At 37.5% G+C, this 24,779-nt stretch overlaps 2 protein-coding genes and 1 long non-coding RNA gene across 7 annotated transcripts; 2 read left to right on the forward strand and 1 right to left on the reverse strand.

Moving 5' to 3' along the window:
* Positions 1–929: 929 nt before the first annotated feature.
* On the forward strand, positions 930–6,930 carry LOC113051071 (zona pellucida sperm-binding protein 4). Of its 3 annotated transcripts, XM_026214686.1 has the most exons (12): positions 931–1,278; positions 1,371–1,489; positions 2,153–2,378; positions 2,609–2,731; positions 4,242–4,364; positions 5,264–5,436; positions 5,524–5,621; positions 5,799–5,953; positions 6,051–6,228; positions 6,451–6,589; positions 6,668–6,742; positions 6,831–6,930. In XM_026214686.1, the coding sequence occupies exons 1-12, from the start codon at positions 1,017–1,019 to the stop codon at positions 6,837–6,839; spliced, it is 1,680 nt and encodes a 559-aa protein (XP_026070471.1). In that variant the 5' UTR covers positions 931–1,016; the 3' UTR covers positions 6,840–6,930. The 3 variants fall into 3 exon arrangements, with proteins under 3 accessions (XP_026070483.1, XP_026070471.1, XP_026070478.1); XM_026214698.1 differs by lacking the exon at positions 2,609–2,731 and having other exon boundaries at positions 930–1,278; XM_026214693.1 differs by lacking the exon at positions 4,242–4,364.
* A 1,652-nt stretch (positions 6,931–8,582) lies between these two features.
* On the reverse strand, positions 8,583–24,477 carry LOC113051094 (H-2 class I histocompatibility antigen, Q10 alpha chain). Of its 3 annotated transcripts, none has more exons than XM_026214713.1 (9): positions 23,601–24,477; positions 22,885–23,157; positions 22,491–22,778; positions 22,116–22,400; positions 21,227–21,364; positions 20,812–20,877; positions 13,356–13,494; positions 10,148–10,190; positions 8,583–10,060 (listed from the first exon to the last, which is right to left on the reverse strand). In XM_026214713.1, exons 1-8 carry the CDS (start codon positions 23,764–23,766, stop codon positions 10,160–10,162), a joined length of 1,386 nt encoding a protein of 461 aa, XP_026070498.1. In that variant the 5' UTR covers positions 23,767–24,477; the 3' UTR covers positions 8,583–10,060; positions 10,148–10,159. The 3 variants fall into 3 exon arrangements, with proteins under 3 accessions (XP_026070498.1, XP_026070492.1, XP_026070504.1); XM_026214707.1 differs by having other exon boundaries at positions 10,148–10,188; positions 13,330–13,494; XM_026214719.1 differs by having other exon boundaries at positions 13,380–13,494; positions 23,601–24,476.
* On the forward strand, positions 21,847–22,701 carry LOC113051123 (uncharacterized). Its single transcript, XR_003276861.1, has 3 exons — positions 21,847–21,956; positions 22,269–22,336; positions 22,561–22,701. It is a non-coding gene; the product is annotated as an uncharacterized LOC113051123 (long non-coding RNA).
* Positions 24,478–24,779: the final 302 nt, after the last annotated feature.

The raw sequence follows: 24,779 nt of genomic DNA on the forward strand, positions 1-24,779 counted from the left end.
ATTATAAGTATATTATTGTATTATAAGTTATATTATACGTGTTCGTTTTTATTTTTTTGATGTAATTTTGTAATTATAATGTTTTATTTTATTAGTTACTTCAGTTCTGTAAATAATAACTATTATTTTTTTCAGTGCAGGAACTGCAGTAGTGGGAGCAGGACCACGAACATTATCCCTTGCGTCCAAAGTGCCTACTATCCATCAGAATAAGTGTGTCCCAAAGCATAGTATGTTAAAAAATAGTACGCAAAAACTCCCCGAATAGTCTACTATTTCAGGACTATTTTGTCTTTTTTGTTTGTTTGTTTTTTGAAGTGTGGATATTGCCCACAATCCGTTGTGCTTTGGTGTATTTTACTATCTATGTGTAGGATTCGCTTCAGAACTACAAACACGAACAAAAAGCGTTAAACAAAACTACAAACATGGGGGATGTAAAGGTTAGATAAAGGCGTTCGAGTTACTAATAATCAACATTTAAACTGGTTAAAAAAATGTATTTAATGTTATCTGTGTTTTTATCTGCAACAACAATATTAACGTTTATAAACATCATTATGCAAAAAAAAAAAAAAGGCATATAGAACTAATGTTACGGCTGGCAGATCAACCTGCTACTTCTCTCCCTAATACGGTAGGATTAATTTAAATGAGATGTGGTGGATGTTAACTGTGTCAGAATGATTGACAGGCCAGTTTGAAGTGTCAGGGTGCGTGTAACTGTCCCTAAGGTTTGCTTACTCTTCTACTACCAACTCAAAAGTGTGTACATTTCTTTTACTGTCTATGCATTTTCTTCACCAAAGGAATAGCCTGGGGGGCAGCATTTTTTTTCAACGGCTACGGCTTTTGGTTTAGACAAGCATCACGTGACCTAATTAATATTCAGCGTGAGGTAATTATGCCTAAACTGCTGGAGGCAGGTGTAATGAATGAAGTTCCTTCTGATCTGATTTTTGCTGCCTTACTCTTCTTTCTCCGATCCATCCTTTGCTAAGTTTTATTAGGCATACATGGCTTGGCAGGGTGTGAAAACAGTAATTCTTGTTTTATGTTGCATTAATTTAGCTCTGTCTCTGGGTTCAGAGCCGGTCTCTACTTTAGATCCTTTTGCAAGCATAGATGATGAATATTCTGGTGTTGAAGCTGATTACTCAGAAGTGGCAACTCAAGGCAGTGTACAGGTGATGAAATCAAAGCTGGCGGTCTACTGTAACAATGATACTATGAAAATGATTTTGCTAGATGGTTCGTCCAGTCAAGTTCACATTTTGGGTAAGTGTTAGTATAGCAGTTTATGTGTTCATGCATGTGCATTGAATTAACATTTCCACTTCTTCCATCAAAATGTTTATAAATATTTTCAGGTGTTTCAGTAATTGAATCTGTGTATGGGGCTCCAGTGTCCTGTGGATACTCGCTGACACAAGGCCGTGGCCATAATATTTTGGTTGTTGACTATGCTGGCTGTCCTGTCATCTCGGAGGTATTAATGAAGTTATAGAAACATTACTGCTCTTAAATTTCACATCAAGTCAGTTACTAAAGAAATATTTATTTATTCACCCTTATGTTTACCAAACCTGTACAGAAAGTCAATACAGTAAAAGTCAGTGTTGTTTGAACCCTACTGACCATCAAAATCTGTTCCACAGAAGAAAGGTACGCTCTAAAAAATAAATGTGCTTCAAAAAGGTTCTTTACAGCAATGTCATGGTTCTTTAGAAGAACCATCTCTTTCTTACCTTTTTAGAATCTGAAGAACCTTCTTAAACTATAAAAAAGAAGCTTTTGTGAAACAGAGAGTTTCTTCAGATTTTGAAGGTTCTTAATGGAACTATGTAGACAAAAAGGTTATTCTATGGAATTGTGAAGATCTTTATTTTAAAGCGTGTATGTTTACAGGTTTAGAATGGCAAAAGGGTGACTTAATGTTGAATTTTTGATTTTGTGGTTAATCTGTTTATATACACATGGTCCTATTGCACTGTGGATTTTTAAACTACTATTTTACACCTAATGCATGTTATTCCAAAAGCAAAATCTTTAAAACCTAAACCTCTCTACAACAGGCTCTGTCAAACAAAAGGGATGCACAGCATATTTTAATTTTATTAATTTTTTTTATTAACCATTGTTCTGTCTTTAGGATGGCCATTACACTCTGCGGATCCACTATCAAGGTGAAGACGGACAGTTGGATGTCGCTACGGTCTCTTGTGATGCAAAACAAAGTCTCACTCCTTCCCTAAAACATCGGAGTGTACAGTCAGAACAGATTCCAGTTTGTGCAAGAGTCCCCCCAACACAACCCTACGAGTCCTCACCTCCCCTTTCCCCATCATATCCACTGCTGCTGAACAGCAAACCAAGAGGTGAGCATCAAACTCTCGTGTACAGCTCAACTATTGCTCCAAAGTTTTCAACCTGATTGGTGTGGGGTTACTTCTATTAATTCTGTGTGAATCATAAGAAAACATATGATTTGTTTGAATGCATATTGTGCAGTAGTGTACAAATGAGTTACACGGCTACAAATTGCCATGATGTGTAGGGTCTTTCTCAAACTAACTCTGTTTTTTTTCATGGGTTTTTTTATTTCCAGGCTGCAGCATCTCTGACAATCAGAGAGTGTCGTGTGGCTCCTCGGGTATAACACAAGATGAGTGTCTGGCCACAGGATGCTGTTTTGATGAGAGGTCCTCAGTCTGCTACTATCCCATGGATGGTATGTTATGTTCTTCACCTCTGAAACTGTGAAGAAGCCTAAGTATATTAAGGCCAGTCAGGTCACCGTGTTATCATAAGGGTCTCAAACCCTGCAGTTTTTAGGCCGGTCCACTTAAAAACATTCTTATGGGTGTGAAATATTTGCATAATTTTGGGGGATTTGTACTTTATTCAAGTATGGTACTTGTATTTTTAGTTGATTAGATTTCTGAAGAATAAAACAGCACCTGTTACTCCTTAAATGTATTAATTTCATTTTGAAAAGTACTTGCATGCATTAAATTTATCAGTGAGGTAAATATGCTAATTACATTGCCAATTCAGTTTTATCAAATCAATACAAGATATCAAGTTCTCAAAGGTGAATCTTAGAGGAAGATGCATACCTGACTTTTAGAAAAATTTATAGTGGACACCCTTCATACCATGGGCTCATTCATGGCTGCAGAATTGCCCCAACCCTTTTGCTGCAATCCTTAAATACACAACCAAGAGAAAACATCCCCCATATGAAGACCTGTACAAACGATTGTAATTTGCATTAAGCCAGGTCCCAGACCTGGGTGTTTTATAACTCCATTGGAACAGGAGCTAATTTGCATGAAAGACCCTGGGAGAGGGCACACCCATTACAGGAAGCAAAATATTTCAATCTTTATTACCTCTTAGTTTACTTCTGTAAAAGTGAGACCATTGTACCAGTCGCACTGAGACTTTTCAAATGATACCAGACGTGACCACTACTTCACTTGCATGTATTCATTTTGAGAATACCAAGTAGAAGGAAGATCGGCGGAGGGATTTAAAAAGAAACAAATGGACGGAAGGGAAGAAAGATGCCCGTGTATGTTTTTATTGTCTGTTTCACAGGAGATCAAACTACCTGAAGTTCTCTCATCCTTACAAAACAAACAGGTGTTTGTTCCTCAGGTCATTTTGACATGATTTGCTTAACAAGTTTGACTCTGTAAGCCAGTTCTTGCACACACAATGTGAAGAAAAACATTGTATACATGTAACTACTTTATTGCTGCTACACCATACAATAATATTCTAGAGAAGTTTTCACAAATTGACTTGGTTCACAGAAGGCCTCTAATATTATTGAGACCATAGTTTGAGTAGTAACCTTTTGAAAATAAAATTTTCCTCTTGTCAAAGTGAGGTCCATATAAGAATTATTTAATGAATCTGGTGTGGAAAAATGTTTCCCTGCAAAAAGCCCAGATCTTAACCCTAAAGACTTTGGGGATGAATTAGCACAGTGTGCCAAGCCTCTTCATGCATTCATTAATCACACTTTTTGCTGCTTTGCTTCTACTTCACTACTTTAAAGTTCTTTCCAAATCAAATACAAGGTCATCTGTGAGTTCAGGTATAATACTGTATGATTTTTAGAGAGCATATTCTATAGTAATGTGCAAATGAGATCATGTGAATTCATACAAATTCACCCAAAACGGCTACAAATTGTAATGTGTTGGTCTTTCATGGGGTTTTATTTCCAGGCTGCAGCATCTCTGACAATCAGAAAGTGTCGTGTGGCTCCTCGGGTATAACACAAGATGAGTGTCTGGCCACAGGATGCTGTTTTGATGACAGGTCCTCAATCTGCTACTATCCCATGGATGGTATGTTATGTGCTTCACCGCTGAAACTGTGTATGTTCAAGAAACTTAAGTCCATCAAGGCCAGTCAGGTCACTGTGTTATTTACCATAAGCACCTTAAATCCTGCTGTTTTTAGGTCTGTCCATTTAAATACGTTCTTATGGGTAAAGTACTTGTGCAATTTTGGGGGATTTGTACTTTTATTAATGTGTAGTACCTCTATTTTTAATTTAACCTTGTTAAATTTATTTTGAAAAGTTCTTACATTAAATATGGTAAACAGAAGCTCAGACGTATGCTTTTGAAGTGTGTGTGTACCAATGTGATTTCACATCAACTTTTCAGCTTTTGTTAAAACTGTCATCAGATAAATGTCTGGCTTCGAAAGTTTGCCATCAAATGAGAAAGTATATTGAGGTACCAATGGTCCTTCTCTCCGTTTCTCCATGTTTTCCCGGTTTCAATATAGCCATAATATATTGACTGAATGCACAAAGTTGAGTGCAATAAAATCAGTGATGAAAATTTGAAATGCTTGAACCATGTTTCAATGGGAATGATCAATTGTTTAAATGTTTAGTCTACCAAAAGTGTTTAAATGAATTGTATTGTGACTTTTTTTTTTAAGAGCGTCTCTTAAAAGTGAAAATGATAATGCAAATCGACAGTGAACCAAGCCTCTTCACACATTCATTAATCCCTCTTTTTTTTTTTTTTTTTTGCTGCTTTCAGTTATTTAACCTTCTTTCCAAATCAGATACAAGGTCATCAGTGTTGGTCTATGCCAAAAAAAATTACACGTTACCTTTACATGGATGTGATGTTTTACTGCATTGCTTATTTTTATTTTTTTCAATCTGTTTAACAACATCTTGTTTTCAAATTTAGTTTAATTTGGCTCAACCTTCTTGTCTTCCCAGAATGCACTGCTGACAAGAACTTTGTCTTCGCTGTTTATAATGATTTCACAAACCTTCCTGTGAACCCCATGAACTTGATGCTTGGTGGAAAGACTGGTTGCAAGCCTGTTATCTCCAACAAAGACTTCGCCATCTTCAAGTTTTCTGTCTCTGAGTGTGGAACACGTTCTTTTGTATGCATTTTGCAGTAGAGAAGTTAGTTTGTACTGTACACTGATTGTCAGTTCACTGAAACGAGGACGTTTTCTGTAATTCTGCAGGTCATTGGTGAGACGGTAATTTACCTAGCCGAGGTACAGACCATGATTAAAGTTCGCAACCTGAAGTACGGCGTGATCTCCAGGGATAATCCAATCAGGTTTTTAATAACCTTCTTTGAAAAGGGTCTAGCCTGTCCTTTTGCTGTCTTCAATGCATGGTCCTGGTCCGGCACTTTTATCACTGCATATTGTTCCAAGTCTTTGTAATCTCGTAGGCTGACATTGTATGCCTATATGCTGCTTATTTGTCCATCCTGTCTTTTATTGGGTCTTAGACTGATGGTTGAGTGCCGCTACCCGAGGGTGTCCGCTGCTCCCATGTTTGCAGGACCTGTGCTTGCGAGTGCAGGATACATGGTTATGAGTCCCAGTCTTCCTCCATTCCTGGTGTCCGAAGGACGGTTTGGAGTTCAGCTTTTAATTTCTCTGGGTGAAGTTCAGTAGCCATGTTAAACTGGAACATGCCATACTGTCATAGCCTTGACTATTTGAGATGCTTAATCCCCCATTTTTTTTCTTTCTTGCAGACGAGACTTTCACCAAGTTTTATCCACAGTGTCATCAGCCCCTACATGTTCTTTTGGGGAAGTCTGTATATCTGGAGTTGCGTCTGAGGTCTCGAAAACCTGCAGCTACTCTCATAGTTCACTACTGTGTGGCCTATCCACGCTCCGCCAAGAGTGCCCTGATTCTGCTGTTTGATGGGTAAGAGACCATGGCATTAGGGGTATTTGATTTTGTATGCATCTTTATATTTTAAGTTCATCAACATTTGTTTCTATAATTACTGTACCTGTTGCACTCCAAAACCTTTAGTTTCTGTTCAGTTTATTCCATAAAGAAGTTGATAGGCACATTTCAAAACAAGTTTTGCTCCTCTCAGATGTCTTATTCAGCATTGATTCGTGTTTAACCCTTATTCTGCAGATGCCCTAATCCTCTTGACTCTGGCACCACCTCCATCCTTTATATGAAACATCTTCCGCAGAATCGGCATCAGCGTCGCTTTGAGATTAAAGCCTTTCAGTTCATGGATTTGTCCACCAGAAAATACCTGAATGAGGAGGTGACTACCCAAACACATGATCAGAAGCATGATTTGGAAAGAAAAGCCAGTGGTTCACGTGTTTCTCCTTGCAAACAGATTTACTTCCTGTGCTCTACTGAAGTCTGCTTGCCCTCTGGGTCGCCTTGCACAGAGACCTGCTTTGATGGAAAGGTGTGTGTTCAGAATTTGATTTGTATAGATTAATTGGCTAAAATTTTCATGATCCATTACAGTGACTTATTTTTAATGTCTGTTTTAGTTTCCCTGAATGAGGTGCAGGTGAACCACTGGTAATGGGAGTGTGTGAATCATCATCATCATGTTGGTGTTGTCTAATGTTGAATAAAATTTTAGCTCCATCTTTGTAGAGCGTATATTTTGGCAAGCACTTAAGACCAGTCAAAATAACTTTGTAACATTTATTCAAAGTCTTAGCACAACATGCATAAATTCATAATTTGACATTGAACAAGTCAAAACAAACAGAGCTCAAAACAGTATAGTAAGTGCTAGCAATAAGTCCCATGAAATGTACCCATTGCTGAAATGTATAGCTTTAATGCAATGCAAGTCAGATGCATTAATGTAAAAAAAACAAACAAAAAAAAAACATGGCCATCAACTGAAATGTTTGATCTAATTAAAAAAATTTTTTTTTTTGGTTTTCAAGGACTAAAATCAGCGACCTCACTTAACAAACAATATTATCTTTCAAACTCTAGCCTAATAAACTAATAAAACAAAATGCTACAGATAAAGTGTGGCACAAAAGCGTGCAATGGCTGTGGCTACTTTAAGGTTTGAAAGGATATTGTACAAATTATTGCCTATCACGAATATATGATTGACCTAAAGAATGAAGTTGTAGCAGAGACGCCACGCAGCCAGTGTGTCACCGGCCTTAAGTTACCCTCCTGCCATCCGCCTGTAGTGATCCCGCTTTCCAGAAAGCCACATTGCTACATTATTTCTCTCAACTGTGTTATTTTTACAAAGTAGGACAAAATGGTCACAGAAAAAAACAAATATTGTTTAATTAAATTATATAGACTGACTGTCTCAACACTAAACATCCCCCCCCCCCCCCCAAAAAAAATGCATTGAACTTATGTGGCATTTGATCCAGCTTTCTTCCCCTGGCACATACACACTTTTGGATGAAATTTTCCTGGACAGTCAGTCGGCTCTTGTGTGTATGCCCTCCATAACTAAAAAAAACTTCGACTAGTGTGTATTTTACCCTGCATTAAAACGCACCATCCAGTGAAATTAGCATTAGATTATACGTTGCTGTTACAGAAAGTGATAAAATGGTAACTGTTGTCAGTCCCCGCTTCCTCTGCACCAATAGAGAGAGTTTTTAGTCTGGGTGGATTGATCATGAGACCACATGGTGCTTGGTTGGGTAGCAGGATGGTCTCCTCACTTATATTTTTGAAAAGTAATTATGCCCATCTGTAATCTTTACAACATCTAAAGTGCACATAATCCAAGACATTGTAAGGATATTAGCAGTCATTAGTTAAGCTTCAAGGTTAAAAGTTATGTAAAAGCTGTTACAGTTGAACATTTACAGGTATAGTGGTACAGTAATGTTACTTGTACTAGAAGTGTTATGTAGAATTACAATATAGAGTCGTACAGTAATATTATGTGTCCTAGAAAGGTTATATGGATGTGTATAGTGGTACAACGGTGTTACATAGGTGTAAAATAGGGCTACATAATGTAATATGCCTATACAAAATGTGAACATAACCAATTTAAGTATATTATGTATTTAACAAATACCTACAGAGGGTGTCAACGGCCTGGCCATGCTTCACTTTACCACATGATTCAGGGACTTTTAAATCCATGTAATTTTAAAGGGATACTACACCCCAAAATGAAAATGTCATTAATCACTTAAATGTTAAGTGATTAATGAAAATGTTGTCATTCCAAAACCATAAAAGCTTTGTTTGTCTCGACACAATTTAAGATATTTTGGATGAAAACTGGGAGGCTTGTGACTGTCCCATAGACTGATACGTAAATTACACTGTCAAGGTCCAGAAAAGTATGAAAGACATCATCAGAATAGTCCATCTGCCATCAGTGGTTCAATATACATTTTATCAAGCGACATGAATACTTTTTGTATGCAAAGAAGACAAAAAAGACTTCAGTGTCTCACTGTTTTAGCATAGCGCCATTTTGGAGAACAACCACTGAACGCAAATGGCATATGACATTCTGTGTCAGACACGACACAAGGATATATTTTCTGTGTATTTATGCTTTTAGTTTGAACAAAAACAGCGCTTTCATGCAGCGCGGCTGTCACAGAAGAGCATACGCTTGATTTCAGCTCATATTCTCCAAAATGTGATGCAGAGAGACACTGAGGAGACATAATTGTGGTTAAGTTGTATTTAAAACACTGTTCCAGAACAGTTCAACCCAAATATTCAGATGTTTGCAGTGCATTTTATGGAGGATTGTTTCCTGATTCTGGGAGAGTAGACTACAATGCTGGCTGTTCTGACTCACAGTCTGTAAGTACGTTTACGTATGTAAAGGATTTGCCACTGACGATTCAAAAGTGAGTTTTGACCAGTGGCTCTCAATTCCACTCCTCGCGCCCCCCTGCTCTGCACATTTTGTATGTTTCTCTATATATATTTACAGAGGTATACGACGTCACACTTGTCCATGTGAAGACGTTGCACAAGGCAAATGGTGTAAAGTAGCGCTCGTCATTTCTCCGATCACAAATGCAGACATGGTTTTATATTTACGTGGCGCGATGCAATGTGGAAAAAGTGTTTTTCGGTGGAGTATCCCTTTAATTTTTGGCCACATACTCATAGCAAGAGTTTGAACTTATTTTTAGATCGATATGTATGACAAATAGCATATTTAGGAATATGTTGATGTACTCTCCTGTTTTGACATAGATTTATAAACTATTTACATAGAAAAATTTAGTGAGATAACATGCAGTGTTTTCCCAGATAAATGTTAAGTTTGTGTCCTGAACAGCTGAGATGGAGATGTGCTCCATGCTTGTAAATGATAACAGTGCAACATAAAATGTGTCAGACTTTATATGCGTTCACAAATGAACAGCACATGCTATAAAAGACGGCCCTGTATTTATATCAGATGCGCTGCACTGTTCATTTTTACATGAAGATTGTTTTATCGAAAATACATAACAATAATTTCATATATACTGCCATTTATAAATTCAAGTTTTTTTCAAGTACCTGCTCATAAATATGGCTGTTTTCAGTGGTTTTCCTGGTCTTAAACTGAGACCAGGGTTCGTACAAGGTGCTTGAAGTACTTGAATTTTACTTTTTTTAAATTTAAGTTACCTATAACTGACTCTGTCCAGATTTTACTCACTTCAATAATTCAGGAAAGCACATGGTAGATGTGATGAAAGTAATAAAAATCAGAAAGGCCATCTCCATCTTCAGTCGCTACCTTTCCTGTTTCCTGTGGCACGAAAAGACACTGTAATTAATATTGCAGTAAAACATGACCATAAGATTAATTTCTTTAGCATAATTCTGGAATACATACGCTATTTTACAGTTAGACGTTGGCTTCCATTCCACTGTTTCCTTTTATAGGGCAAACAAATGAGAAAAATATAATATTTTAGTAAACTTCACATATAATAGTGCTATTTACTTATAATTGGGGATGCACCAATGTATCGGTCAATAATCAGTATCGGCTGATAAAAGCAATTTGTAAGCCCCGCCCCCCTTAGTATCTGTTTAGACAAACAGAGTTGCTCATTGTCTTACAATGACAGCTGTCAGTGAAAACCTTCTTCCGAGTTGTTTCTGATCCATTTGGGACACAGATGGACCTTCAAGCGGGATTTAAATATGCCATGGAGGAATATATAAAAGATATTAAAATATGTAAAAATACAGATCACAAGGCAAATGGGAGAATTGTTGTGATCATCAAAATCGCAATGACAACATCCTGGATCAACATCGCTCATATACTGCAGAGTAAAATTAAATTAATTTACACATTTAACCAGATTAATATGGAGAGGCACTTTAATGTAGTTCTTTGTGTATGTGTTTTGACTTCAACTGCACGATGTGAGAACAGTTTACCATTTAGGTTTGGATGTTAGCTAGTTTCAGTCTGAGATATTGTGCTGAAGTACAGGATGCATTAAACGTTCAGCTTGAGCAGATGGAAAGTATAACTTAATGAGAGTATGACAACCAGAAAATTTATGTTTTCATCTTCATGGGGATTGGGTTTGGATTTAGAAAAAAAGAAATACAATAAATTACATTGTCTACCCTCTCAGGATACCTAGAATTAGTGTTACAAGTGTTACCCTTGGCACATTGTTTTAAAATTTTTGTAGCATAAACCCCATAAAAACGATGCGGATTCTCCAATGTTTCTATATGGTAGGCAGACAAAATGTGCTATTTTCCTGCCCAGGATTTCTATATTGCCTAAAATATCCAGGTTTTGGCTTTGGTTTCCTGTTTTCATACTTAATGTAGGTAATGATCGTTTGACCAATAACATGCAGACATTGTACATAATTGACCAATCGTGGTGCGTGAGAAGGTTAAATGTACAAAGAACAGTGTAAATGATGCGAATACGTGTACATATTAGTGTTTGACTTGAAGCAGCACTGAGCATACCGATCAATGTATTACATCAAAGTAATATGAGATCGATTCAAAAGCAAAAGAAGCCGCCTGGGGCCCGTTTCAGAAAGGAGTTTAAGTGAAAACTTTGAGTATGTTAACCCTGAAATAAGAGAAACTCTAGGTTTTCCGTTTCAGAATGGGAGGTTTGTCAAACCCGAGAAAGCAGGGTAAGTCCCCAGAGTTTCTTTCGGTCTCCTCTCCCTTTTTAAACACAATTGATGCACGGTAGAAAAATGCTCCTCTTACTAAGTGCCCCACCCAAGTACAAATATAAAAAAAAATAATGAAATAAATCTGTTTTTTCTGTATAAGAAAATGATATAAGATACTTAGTCTTGTTTCCTGGGGGGGATCTAAGTGCATTTTTCTTAAATAAAATTATATGCCAGTGTGGTAGTAAAAATAATCTTAATGCACATGGAAAACAAGATTATTGTCTATTACTAAGTGCAAATCTACTGTAGCTCCGCCCTCCATCAACACATAAGGTTAAATATGATAAATGTGAATAACGGCTTCAATGGTGTAGGCAGTAATGTTTTGGGCACGGAAAACTAGCTTGTAACGCGATTGATTTGGTTAGAGTCCGGCTTTTGCCAAGCTCGTTCTTCTCACTTTTCCCATCACGCGTCACATTAGAATTTATTTTCAATAAAAATGAACAAAATGTTCTAAAAGTGGAAGTAAAGTGCCTAACTAGTGTTTAATAATGATACAACTATTTATAATTGTAACAAATATAATCATTTACAATCTGTTATTATTGCATCCTGTTAATGTATAACAATACTAAGGTGCAAATGGGCCTAGTATGTATCTACCAGTATAAAGTATAACTAGCATCTAATTATTATTTACACTTCGCCTGTTGCAAAGAACTGCTACTTTTACATGGTAAATAGAATGTATCACGATTTTCACTGTACATTTTTCTGTAAATAACATCTAGAGCTACTTGCACTAAGCCTACTGTAAATAAGATCTATCGCTAAGAAAGTATGTTAATTCCACTTAGTGTAAATAGTCACTGCCATATTTTTCTTACTTTTTTGGTAGATCCTTAATAAGAATAATGCACTTAAAATATTATTATTAATATTATTTTATATATATTTTTTGCCCATGAGATACCATAAAAATTATTAGCTATTAGTTCATTAATCTAACATTCTGCCAGTTTTCACCTGTGATATTATAACACTGAGAAGAGTTATATTTGTGTTGAGTCTGAAGTATGCAGACAGATTTTCTGCGGGAGCTGTTGCCATGGTGAATCGTAATATCGGCGCTCCATTGATAATGGCTTTTTATAGTTGTGGTGCACGCTCTTAACTCAGACTCAGTCAATTTAGAGTTTATTAAACCAGATCATTTCAGCTGTTCTGTTATCGAAAACTCAGAGTTTCCCATCTCATGGTAAGTCAACTCAGAGTTCAAGTTTAAGCTCAGAATCGGTTGAACCTCCTTATTGAAATGGGCCCCTGCTCTCTAGAGCTCATATTGGATATTTTAGGCAATATAAAAATCCTGGCCAGGACGTGTCCTGGGAAAATAGCATGTTTGGTCATCCTACTATATGGTGCATGAAACATACAGATGTCAGAGTTCTGCTCCCCTGCAACTGATACTGGACTGCCATTGTCTGATCTGCATTTGAGGGGAGGGGCTTAGCGATAGGTCAATTATCTGCACCATCAGCCATCTGCTGATTGTTTAAAAACAGCCATGATCTGGGCATATCTAGTCAATCAAAAGGGTGCAGAAAACATGGCAAACTACAACTTCTGTGTGAAAAAAAAATGTCTCGTTGAATTTAGGGCTTTTGGAAGTTAACATAATGCATTAAAGGCATCTCACTTAGTTGAGGATGCTTGACTGATTGCACAGACACTATTGGAAGAGGGCTGAAAGGGATGATGACATCACTGAATCATCGATGAACTGACTTTAGCTGTAAAAATTACTCTTTGTTGATGTCTTCTTGCATTATTGACATACTTATGTGCAGTTATTATGTTTTCTGTTAGTATGTTAGTATCCCTGCACTGTTAAACTGCTTACCTCCATTGGCTGCTGTTTGTGCATGTCCATTAGCTGCTGTTTGTGCATGCCCATTGGCTGCTGTTTGTGCATGTCCATTGGCTGCTGTTTGTGCATGTCCATTGGCTGCTGTTTGTGCATGTCCATTGGCTGCTGTTTGTGCATGTCCATTGCTGTAATTATCCCCTGGGAAATCCAATGAGGAACAGAAAATAAGATAAAAACAGAAAACTAATCAATTTTAATTTACCATAAAATCATGCATCTGTTAAATGGGTGAATGTGAGGGTTATATTATTGAAGTGGTCAAAATAAGCGCGTGTTAGTAGGCAATTAATTATACAAACAAACAATAATAATAATCAATTAAATTTGGTGGTGGTAGTAGCATGGAAACTTGTCTTTATCAATGGTAACTGATTAATTGTTTATCTAAGCCATTTATTTCTGTTGGTCTAAAATGTGTTTATGTAATAGATTTCAGGTCACATTTTTGAATGTATTGGCCTTAGCAATTTAACTTTTTTTTTTTATTTAGTAATAGCGCTTGAATTGAGGGGGGATGGCATCCCCCTGGTGGAAAAAAAGACAGAAAGCATCCCCCCAACATCCCCTTGGATGTTGTGTATTAGATAAAAAATTTTGTGCAAATTAATATAAATATATAAATTTACTTATAATTCACAAACTAAATAATGATGTTTGGCCAAACAGAACTCGTTACTGTAAGAAGCATTTTTCATCCAAAATGGTTCAAGCACAACTTCTGAAGTTCATCAAAAAGAAGTCAACAGAAGAATGATTTTTCTTTATTAGAACCTAAAGACATTTTCCTGACACAATGTCATTGTGAAGTGACGTGACATTCAGCAAAGTATGGTGACCCATTCTCAGAATTCGTGCTCTGCATTTAACCCATCCAAAGTGCACACACAGACTGTGAACACACACCCAGAGCATTGGGCAGCCATTTATGCTGCAGTGCCTGGGGAGCAGTTGGGTGTTCGATGCCTTGCTCAAGGGCACCTAAGTCATGGAATTCATCAGCTAACTTCCCCCATTGTACTGTATGTATGACCATAATGGACTTAACAAACAAAAACACATCTTGAGAGTCCAGAAGCATTCACTGCTTGATGAAGTCCATTAAAATGCAGTAAGAATGCCCTTATAATTCAAGCAATGACAGAAAAATACCCATGTATAACGCTTAAGCATTATGAAATAGGCTGCTTATTCGGTCGAGTCTGTTTCTGTTTATTTGTAGCCACAGTAGCCTATAAGTCACATTTAGAATGAATGATAATATCTCTTATTTTTATAAAAGCTCCCAAACAAAAACAAAAAATTATTATATTTTTATGATAGGCTACATGGAGCTAAACCCTCAAGATGAGACTTATGACAGACAAAATAATACTAAATAAATACACGATTGTGAAGCTGACGTCTGATTTCTTCAAGTGGTCATATTTACCATGTTTACTATGGTAATGTTAATGCCTAGCGTGCAGTCTTTTGCATCGCTTATAAATATTTCTTCCTTGTTTAGTGATTATAATCCACACTGGAACAAGTTATTTCAAACATTTGCTGATGACTGAAAGTGAGTTTTGAGCTCAAATTGTTTTTAAAAGTCGTTAATACTGGTGTTAAAGCTGTTATCTTTCTGATATGATCTGCAGCGCTGAGCTATCCAGACGTGGAGAAACACTGCCTTTGTTCATAACTACTCCTCTAGCCCCAGCTGGCCCGCTTTGTCCCAAGGTTTTCGTCGGGCCAAAAAACCCTGGCTGTTGGCCCCAAGGAAGCCTCGACGAGGCACGACAGTGGAAACGCGGCTAATGACAGTCCTAAACCAGACAAAGTGCCAGCACAAAAACAAATTCAGTAAAATATTGTTTAGTTAGCAGTACTGACCCAAATATCTCCATTTCAGGCCCCAGAAGGGGAAAACAAGCCTAAAATAATAGTTTGTTTAACAAGGCAAATTTTTCATAAAATTAAAACCTTTCTAGGGACATTTTTTAATGATTGTGTAAAAATAGCTATGCGACAAACCCTAGCCAAAAAAAAAAAAAAAGAGACTACCTTTAATTTTTTGTTACAATCCGACCATTGAGAAATACTATAACCAATTTATTACTAATACTACAGTTAAACTCAGCCAACTGTAAGTTGTTCAGAAGCTACGTTATGCTAAGTTTGCACTTTGTCATTCTCCCCTGTCAGGAACTCTCCATCACAGCCACCTCAATCATCACTCGCACCTGACTCCCAATCACCGGAGTACTGATCACCTGCACCCAGTAATCAGTGACCAGGATAAAGACACCTCCAACTCAGTACTCTGGTGTCCGGTCTACTGTTCACAACCATGAACTGGTGCCCAACCTATCATTACTAACCTATCTTTCCTATGTCCTCAGATATTCCCACGATGATCTCTTGTGACATACCTAATTCTCCACCGATCGTTCCAAGGTAGCCTTCTTAAAGAGCCAGTAAGATGAAAATTCTAAGCTTCCTATCACTGTTTATAAGTCCTGTACAATAGGTTTAAATCCATCCAAGGTTAACAAACATTGTCATTTTGTCAAAATATCATTTTAAAATTACCTCAATTCTCAGAGATCCCCAAACGGTTCGCGCGAAGCTGTTCAAATGATTCAGTTTCCTTAAACCCCACCTTTCGGAAGCATGCTGTGTTCTGATTGGTCAACTAACATAGTCAGTTTTGATTGGTTGTTTCGTATTCAAGCCGCGCGCTTCAGTTTGAATCTGAATAGCGCGTTCAGCGCGGGGGCGTGGTCACATTAGATATAATGAAGGGAGACGTGAAAAACGGACATCGCATTGTTTTCATATGGATTACTTTATCACAGAATATCTGGCACTTGTTTAGTTTTAAAGTAGACATGTCAAGCTTTCTATAAATATCACTCTCATGTATCTTCGTTGAGTATTCACGGACATGAAGATCAGCGCAGACAGGCTGCAGACAGCACACATACTGATAAAACGCTCGGGAGAAACAAACACATAACTTCATAATCATACTTCGCGTTGTGATTCGGAGATGCTTGTTGGTCTAAATAAAGTTGGTAATGAACCCTCTTTTATGGCCAAACGCTTTGAAAATCACACCTTGTACTCACCGAGATTAGAAAAGCAGTCATCAGTGAAATGTTGTGAACACAACAAAAGGGATTTGTTGTACTGCTCTGTTATTGTGGTAAAAAATGAATTGGTTCTTCTGATCTTCATTCTTTGGCAGTGAAAATAAAACAAACTTGCCTTTACAATTGTAAACACACTTGTCTCCTCGAATATGATGCTCTCACACCAACCAGAGCGTCTGTGTGTGTGTGGGGGGTGGGGGTGGGGGGGGCAGGTCAGAGGTCAGTTTCTCCCAAGACGGTAGGTGGAGATTATTATGCAAAGTGTTCCTAGTGACGTACATAGAGATGGGCAAAAGATTTGAAATCTATAATGACTCGTTTCAGCGATTCAGAGTCGACTCCTTACTTTAGAAGCCAATAACTTTATAAATCGTGTACTTTTTGGTTTAATTACTTTGCACATTGTTTACACTGATGGACAGCTACATCATACACTGTAATACAGGTAATTTTTGATTTCCCATCTGTGTGGCTCTTTAATTTCTTTAAGAACTTTATGCTGAAGGCCAAACGCATTTCACAGCACCTAGCCACCTGCCCAATCGCCGAAGCCACCCGCCAGTCTGGTTCTCCCACTAACAGCCCTCCAGTACCAGAACCCATGCAAGTGGAATCCACACATCTATCATATGAAGAGAGCAAACGCCGGCTCGCAACAGGACTCTGCCTTTACTGTGTCTCGCCAGATCATGTAATTCGTGCCTGCCCAGTCAAACCCCCATGTCCTTCGGTGAGTACCAATTATCCGAACCCTGTAATTTCCAAGCTTACCACCATTCCAGTCCAACTAGTCACCCCAGAATGCACTGTTTCTGTTTCAGCCCTGGTTGACTCGGGTTGACTCGGGTTGACTCGGGTTCCTCGGGCAAATTTGTCTCTCAAAGCCTCCTAAGCTGTCTCCAGTTGCCTCTCTGCTGACATGCCCAGGAGCTCCGAGTCGAAACAATCCAAGGAAAGCCTTTAGGACGTGGCGGGTTAAGTTTCAGGTACCCCTGTTAATTCTCAAGATTGATTCATGAAGAGGAGATACACTTCTTGGTACTGGAGGGACCCACGGCCAATATCATCCTGGCACGCCCCTGGCTCACGTTACATTCTCCGGAAATCAGGTGGGATTCATGTGAGGTGACCCGTTTGAGTCTGTTCTGCCATCATTGTCTCACCGCTCTTCCTCGTCCAGTTCTCTGTTCTCCAGGGTGTCACATGGCTTCCAGCCTCATCGAGAGCCCTTAGCCTGATGTTGCTCCAATTATCCCACTTGAACATGTGGCTTTCCAGGATGTGTCCAGCAAGCAGGCAGACACCCACTTACCACCTTACAGGCCATGGGACTGTACCACTGACCTGCTGCCTGATGCTAAACTCCCTAAGGGTCGAGTCTATCCACTGTCCAATCCGGAGCACAAGGCTATGAAGGATTACATCAAGGAGGCACTCAAGCAAGGATTTTTCCAGCTAACCAGCTGCCTCCAACTTCGTGAGCAAGAAGGAAGGGGGGCTTGAAGCCTTGCATTGATTATAACCTCATTCGAATCCGCAAAAGGGACGAATGGAAGACAGCCTTCATCACACCTTCTGGTCACTACGAGTACTGCATTATGCCTTATGGACTCGCCAACGCCCCCTCTAGCTTTCAAGGCTTCGTGAATGAGAATTCTGGGAATTCCTCAACAAGTCAGTCATAGTTTACATTGATGACATCCAGATCTATTCCCGGAACCTGGCTGAACATCGCCACTATGTGGCCCAGAAGCTCAGACAACACCATCTATGTCTATAGCTGGAGAAGTGTGAATTCCATCATTCCATGGTGCAGTTCCTCTGGTACAACATCAGCCCTGAAGGTATCCAGATGGGCCAGGGAAAGGTATCCACCATTAAGGAATGGCCCGTTCCACAATCCGTGAAGGAACTCCAGAGGTCCTTAGGATTTGCTAACTTCTATCAACACTTTATCCAAGACTTCAGTTTGCATACTGCACCACTGACCTCTCTCCTTAGAGGTAAGCCCAAGTCCCTGTCCTGGACTTCCACCACCCAGGAAGCATTCCAAGAACTGAAGAAGAACGCCTTTAGCATGGTTCTCATCTTTCGCCACCTCAATCCTGAGTTACCGTTTGTGGTAGAAGTGGACACCTCCACCACTGTCGTTGGATCTGTGCTATCCCAGCAGTTTGGTGTGCCTTGCACTTACTATTCCAGGGAACTGACCCCAGCGGAGCAAAATTACGAAATTGGGAACAGCGAGCTGTTAGCGATCAAGCTAGTGATCAAGCTAAAGAATGAAGACATTGGCTGGAGGGAGCTAACCATCCCTTTACGGTGATCACTGATCATAAAAATCTGCAATATCTCCATGAAGCCTGTGGACTGAATTTATATGGAATGAAAGATATATTGTACTGCAAGTTAGCTATGATTTTGAGAAACACCAAATTGTTATTTAATGTTGCAAACTTGCTAACAATGCTTTTGGGAACCGCACTCCAGAATGTTCATAATTAGTAGCGATAAACTGATTCCCTGTCAAATCAGAGTATGTATTTTAAAGAAACCCATCAAATTTGTGGAGATTTTATTATTAATATCATTATTGTATTATTATAAATTAATAACCATTGTGTAGCCCATTAAAATCATCCAGCAGTAGGAGCTTTCACACCCACCCAAGCACTAGTGATAAAATTTCAATGCAGAATAAACACAGAAGCTACATTAGAAGTGTCATTAAAATGCATTTAAACACAGTTTAATGCACTTCAGAGGGACATGGAATACCTTAACCTGCTGTTACAAATGCATTAATAATGTTTTGATATTTTAAACATAACATATTGAAACATTTTGTTTGATATTATTTAAAAATGAAGATACCTTAAATGTGAAATTAAAACCATTGTGTTAAATTAAATTAACTTAATATATATATATATTTTTTAATGAAAACCATTGATTGTGCCATCCCAAAGAAGCACAAAGTCACTTTTACGGACTTTTAAATTAAATGTTCCCTCCTGGTGGAATGACCTCCCCAACTCAATCCCAGCAGCGGAGTCCTTAGCCATCTTCAAGAATCGGCTTAAAACACATCTCTTCCATCTTTATTTGACCCTCTAACTTTAGCACTCACTATTGTAATTAAATTCTTTTTAAAAAAATCTACTTTTCTAATGTTTTTGTTTTCTATTTTCTTTTGATATATTATGCAATTATAAAAAAGACCTATATCACTAGCTTGCTCTATTCTTTTTCTATTTTATCTGTTTTTTATTTATTATTTAAAAATCCTTGCTACGTGTAACTGAGACTTGTTATAGCACTTATATGTCATTGCTCTCTTGTTGTTTTTGATTGCTTCCATAGTCCTCATTTGTGAGTCGCTTCGGATAAAAGCGTCTGCTCAATGACTAAATGTAATGTAAAATCACCAGTAGGCGGCAGTAAGTCACTGTTAACAAGTAAGTCACTTTCACTTTCGTCACTATCATTAGGATTCAACTGAATCATTTAAACAGTTGATTCATTCGGTAACAAAACAACGTCCTGTTTGTTGTTCAGAGACGCAAAACAACACTGTGGCTGTGTTTGAAATTATAGTTTTTTGTTGGAGAAATGGAGGAAAAACAGGAAATATGGCGTCTAAAGCGTAAGTCTCTTAATATTAACTACTTGTTTATTTAACTGTTGAATAAAATCAATATCACATTTGTAATCATGCTTGCTTTTAGAAAAAAAACAGCACTCTTCATGTGATATTAACTATATGAAATTATATAAATATATTTTTTTCTGCACAATCTTAAATTATGTGATCATTCTAAATGCATTTTAATATACTGATTAATGCATGCAGTGAAATAACGCACTCTCAATGTCTTACCTACTAGACTTCATCACCTAATGAATGCTGTAGATGTGTTCGCCTTTCGCAATATACTCATATCAAATAGCACATCATTAAAATTACAATTGCGGTATTGTTGCAGACCATACATATTGCACACACCTATGTTTAAATTTTTATAATGCATTGTCTTCTTATCGATCCACCAGTTTACAATGCAGTGTAATACATGGATCGATTTTTGCTTTGTTCTGAACTTTGAACAAATCAACACTTGCATTGAAATCCTCATTAATTATTTGGTAGAAATATAACTGTTTCTGTAACAGCAGAACACAAAGCAGCGCCGCTCTGGACTTTTTATTACTGAACGATTATTCAACGTTTATTCAATTAAATCATAACCTTAACCTTACTTTTTAAGACGCAGTGGAAACTATCTAAAGGGAAATACAGATTATTTTTACTTTCAGTTACCTGAGAGAAGATTTTGAGCTACATCATTCCTTTGTGCTGCTCCATTGGTGTTACGCCATGGGATAACTAGAGAATATATAAAATAAAGATCATAAATACCATTACAGTCTACATGCACTGCTCTCAGGAACAGAGACAAGCAATTGAAGAAGTTGAGACAGCACAACAAAAAATTGTTACTAAGGTGTATAGTCGTTAATTGAGGAGAGTTTAGTTGCTTGCAGCTTAACCACATTAAAAGATATTTCTGACTATTACAAGAGTTCAGTCATTCTTACCACCCAACCCTAAGTGAAGCAATAGCTTTTTAAAACAAAAAAGCAGCCTTGTCAATTCTGATAGTTGAAGCACCTTTATTATAGAAAATATTAAAAAAGAGTGTATCCAGGATCAATGATCATGTTTTAATACTCACCGAGTCTTTTAGTCTTATAAAGGTAGAGGAGTGCTGCAACAAGAAGTATTGCAATCAAAACTGCAATCAAAACTCCAATCACAACTCCAACCTGAATAGTCGGGGTAGAGCCTTTGTTGCAGTTTATGCATTTCCCATCTAAAAAATAAATAAAAAAATGGACAGTGTAAAGTAAAGTGTGCAATTGCTGAAAATGAACTGAAATTTAATTTTTAAGCCTTTAATCAAGTCATTTTAAAGGGTCATCCATTTTATCCATAGATTGTAACAGAAGTGTTTGTGTTGCACATTATCAAAAACAATGTTTACAAGTGTTAAAATTAATTGTATTTGATAATGGTTAATTTGAACCTGCTACTTGTCTTGCAGATTTAAAATATTCATAGTGTCAGTGGCCCAGGTTGTGGCATTTTCTTACATTAAAGTACACGGATGACTCATCAGTGTCTCATAATTATTCACGAGGCTGCGCATGCGTATTCAAATCATATTCAATTAAAGCCATTTGCACAATTTTGATAATCATGCAGTAACCAACATAACCACTCCCACCCCTCCAAAAAAAAAACTCAGATCTATGAAAATCACATGGGTCTTTAAAGGAAACACCCCTGCTTTAACTGAATGTCACGAGTTCACTTGCCCTTTCAGTCCTGCTAGATAATGATAAACAAACTTTGCTTGCTGTTCTTGAAGGAGGCTCTAACCTGAGGCTTGGCTCGAGCTCTGAGTAAGAATCCCCCTACGATTGTATGCGTGAAAGAAAAAGAAGGAAATCGAGGAGGGGAAGGGTAGGTGGGGGGATGCTTGAAGAATTGTAGCGATGATTAACAGAACTGAATGATTAAGCTCCTCCCGAAAATATGTTTGGAACTTTCACTTTGCTTACCCCATCTGACAATAATTGGTTCTGAGAGGGTTTTGTGAAACACAAAACAATCATATTCTGCTTTTTCATTCTCCTGGATAAACACACTTTTCTCCAGCTGGAAGGTTTCATCATGGTTTGGTCTGATTCCTGTGGATTCTGTGTCATTTTCAGGCAGGGGTGTGCGATATTTCCTTAAGGTCAACATCACATCTTTGGGGTAGAAGCCAGTGGCCAGACAGGTGAGTTTCAGCTTGGGTTTGTCCTTGATAGACTTTTTAGCAAACAAGTAAACTTTAGGAGGAGCTGAGAACACAGAAAACAGTTTATCAGTGAGTTATATCTCTATGAAAGGTGCAGATCAACAACAAATACAAATACTATTCATTTACTCACAGCTCTTTCTGAGATCCTCATCTCCGTATTCTCTGAATTTGTTAAGCCAGTCCACACACTCTTTCTCCAGGTAGCCCTTGGTGTACTGGTTTAGGATAGGCACATTATCCCATTTCCTCTTGGTTTGAAGAGCTGCTTCAACAGGAGCGACCCACTGAGACTCCTTATCATCAAAAGACAGGAAGTTATCTCCATCGTAGCTGTATTCATCAATGCCTCTGGAAAACCTCACTTCATCTTCCTGTTTCTCAATCTCACAACCATGTCTCCACTGAAGAACATGAACATCTGAAATAGACACAAATTGAAATGTTTGTGAGATGATGATGATATAATAATTAAATATTTACATAAAAATATCTATTTGTAGGTTAAATGTAACAATGTTCCTCACCTGATTCATTGTGTCTCATGCGTTTTATCAGAATGTCGACGTTCACATTAAACCACTGCTCTTTGCTCTTTCTTGACTGGGTGCCTTTTTCCCAGTAGTCTTCCTGCATTTTCTCTTTCATCCAGCGCTGTTTGGGAATCTTTCTCTCTTCCTGGCTATTGTAATAGTCAATCTGTCTGTCATCCAGCAGACCCATAGCAGTGAATTGATAGATGCCCGGCTGTTCGACAGGCTTGGACAGGGCCGTGTATATGTAGTATAGGGAGTGTTTATCTGCAATAAAGAGGAACATAATATGCATTATATCAAATATCGAAGTAAATGTTATAAAAGGGGGAATTAGGCGGGAGAGGCGCACTCAGGACAGTCTCAAAACTTTTCAGTTAACTTTATTTATTCATTCAATCATTTGCCATCTTTTTTTATGTTAAATTTAATTTCTTTTAAATTGACTTTTCAATACCGACCAGAAACACGTGGCCGCGTGGACGATGTGGAACCATGTGGTTCAACGTTTAGGACATCAAGTTAGTGGATATTTGCTTGTAAGTTGAAAAACTTTAATATATATATATATATATATATATATATATATATATATATATATATATATATATATATATATATATATATATATATATGAAAAAACCGTTATAGACCAGGAATTGTTACTTTCACTTTCTTACTCTGACACGAGGTAAAATATAATTATTTACCTTTCTGAAGTGAGGGCGAAGTCCAACAGAGAAGAAAAGCACAAAGCAGAGCAAAACCCTTGGTCGCGACAGACGTGCCCATGATTGTAACGTTAGTGATGATGTTAGGTTCAGAGCGTGTGTCGAGAAATCCGAAGAGGGTCTGGATTCTATTGGGAAATCCCATAGACAGTAAAGGGAAATCCCATAGGGAAATCCCGGTAGATTTCAGTGAAGCGCGTAGCGAGGCAACGGACGTCGCCGCCGACGCTTGGAGGTGTTGGATGAACGCGATTGGCTAGCGTATTTGCATATGGCGATATGATTGACTGATGCCTTCGTTGGCGCTTGAAAGTTATGTTTTCAACTTCTGCCACCACGCGACAGGCCCACGGGCCCACTCCATTGAAAGTAGGGGTTTTCAATGATTTTTTTGTGCCATATCTCACTATATAACAAAACATTTCACATGCCTCAACAAGAAGGAGCAAGGAAAAAAAGAATATATAATTATATATAATAATAATAAATTATACATATATATTTCCATTTCCATAGGACATTACAATGCAAATGCTAATTTAATACTTTGCAGGTCAGCACCATTATTTATTATTATTTTGTATTATTATTATGTGAAAATGTTAAAGGAGGAGCATATATTAATCGTTTTAATTGCGTTATTATTTTTAGATTTTGACATCACATCTATATACAAAGGTTTGGTTTAAATATTATAAAGTGAATTTGCTATTGCACACAGTGATAAGGGGCTTCGAGAGGAAAGGACATTTTTGATATCCGTGATGCTGGTATCCAGGTCCCAGGTTTGAGTTTGCATAACTTGCATTAATGAATGTGAAATTTACATATAAATAAAATAAAATGTATTATAAACTAGCATCCTTTAAAGAGTGATCCTTGATATAATATATATATATATATATATATATATATATATATATATATATATATATATATATATATTTATACATATATAAATATATATATATATAATATACATATATACCTTACTACGTGTATTGCATTAGGCTAACTGAGACTTGTCAATTGCACTTATATATTGTTGTTCTTTTGTTAATTTTATGTGTTTTTATTGTCATCATTTGTAAGTCGCTTTGTATTAAAAGCATCTGCTAAATAACTTAATGTGAATGTAAAATAGTCACTGATATAAAT

This window comes from Carassius auratus, chromosome 3, assembly GCF_003368295.1.
Source record: "Carassius auratus strain Wakin chromosome 3, ASM336829v1, whole genome shotgun sequence".
In the NCBI taxonomy this organism is placed as follows: Eukaryota; Metazoa; Chordata; class Actinopteri; order Cypriniformes; family Cyprinidae; genus Carassius; species Carassius auratus.

What these genes read in the sequence shown, in the direction of transcription:
- LOC113051094 (XM_026214707.1), bottom strand. Translation starts at nt 23,766, where the DNA reads ATGGGATTTCCCAATAGAATCCAGACCCTCTTCGGATTTCTCGACACA. An exon ending in ACCAATTATTGTCAGATGGG is followed by an intron (nt 21,365 to 22,115) that starts GTAAGCAAAGTG and finishes TTTATTTTTTAG; the next exon opens with ATGGGAAATGCATAAACTGC. An exon ending in AGCTCAAAATCTTCTCTCAG is followed by an intron (nt 13,495 to 20,811) that starts GTAACTGAAAGT and finishes TGGATTTCCCAG; the next exon opens with GGGATAATTACAGCAATGGA.
- LOC113051071 (XM_026214686.1), top strand. Translation starts at nt 1,017, where the DNA reads ATGGCTTGGCAGGGTGTGAAAACAGTAATTCTTGTTTTATGTTGCATT. An exon ending in GCTGTCCTGTCATCTCGGAG is followed by an intron (nt 1,490 to 2,152) that starts GTATTAATGAAG and finishes TTCTGTCTTTAG; the next exon opens with GATGGCCATTACACTCTGCG. An exon ending in TCCAGGGATAATCCAATCAG is followed by an intron (nt 5,622 to 5,798) that starts GTTTTTAATAAC and finishes ATTGGGTCTTAG; the next exon opens with ACTGATGGTTGAGTGCCGCT.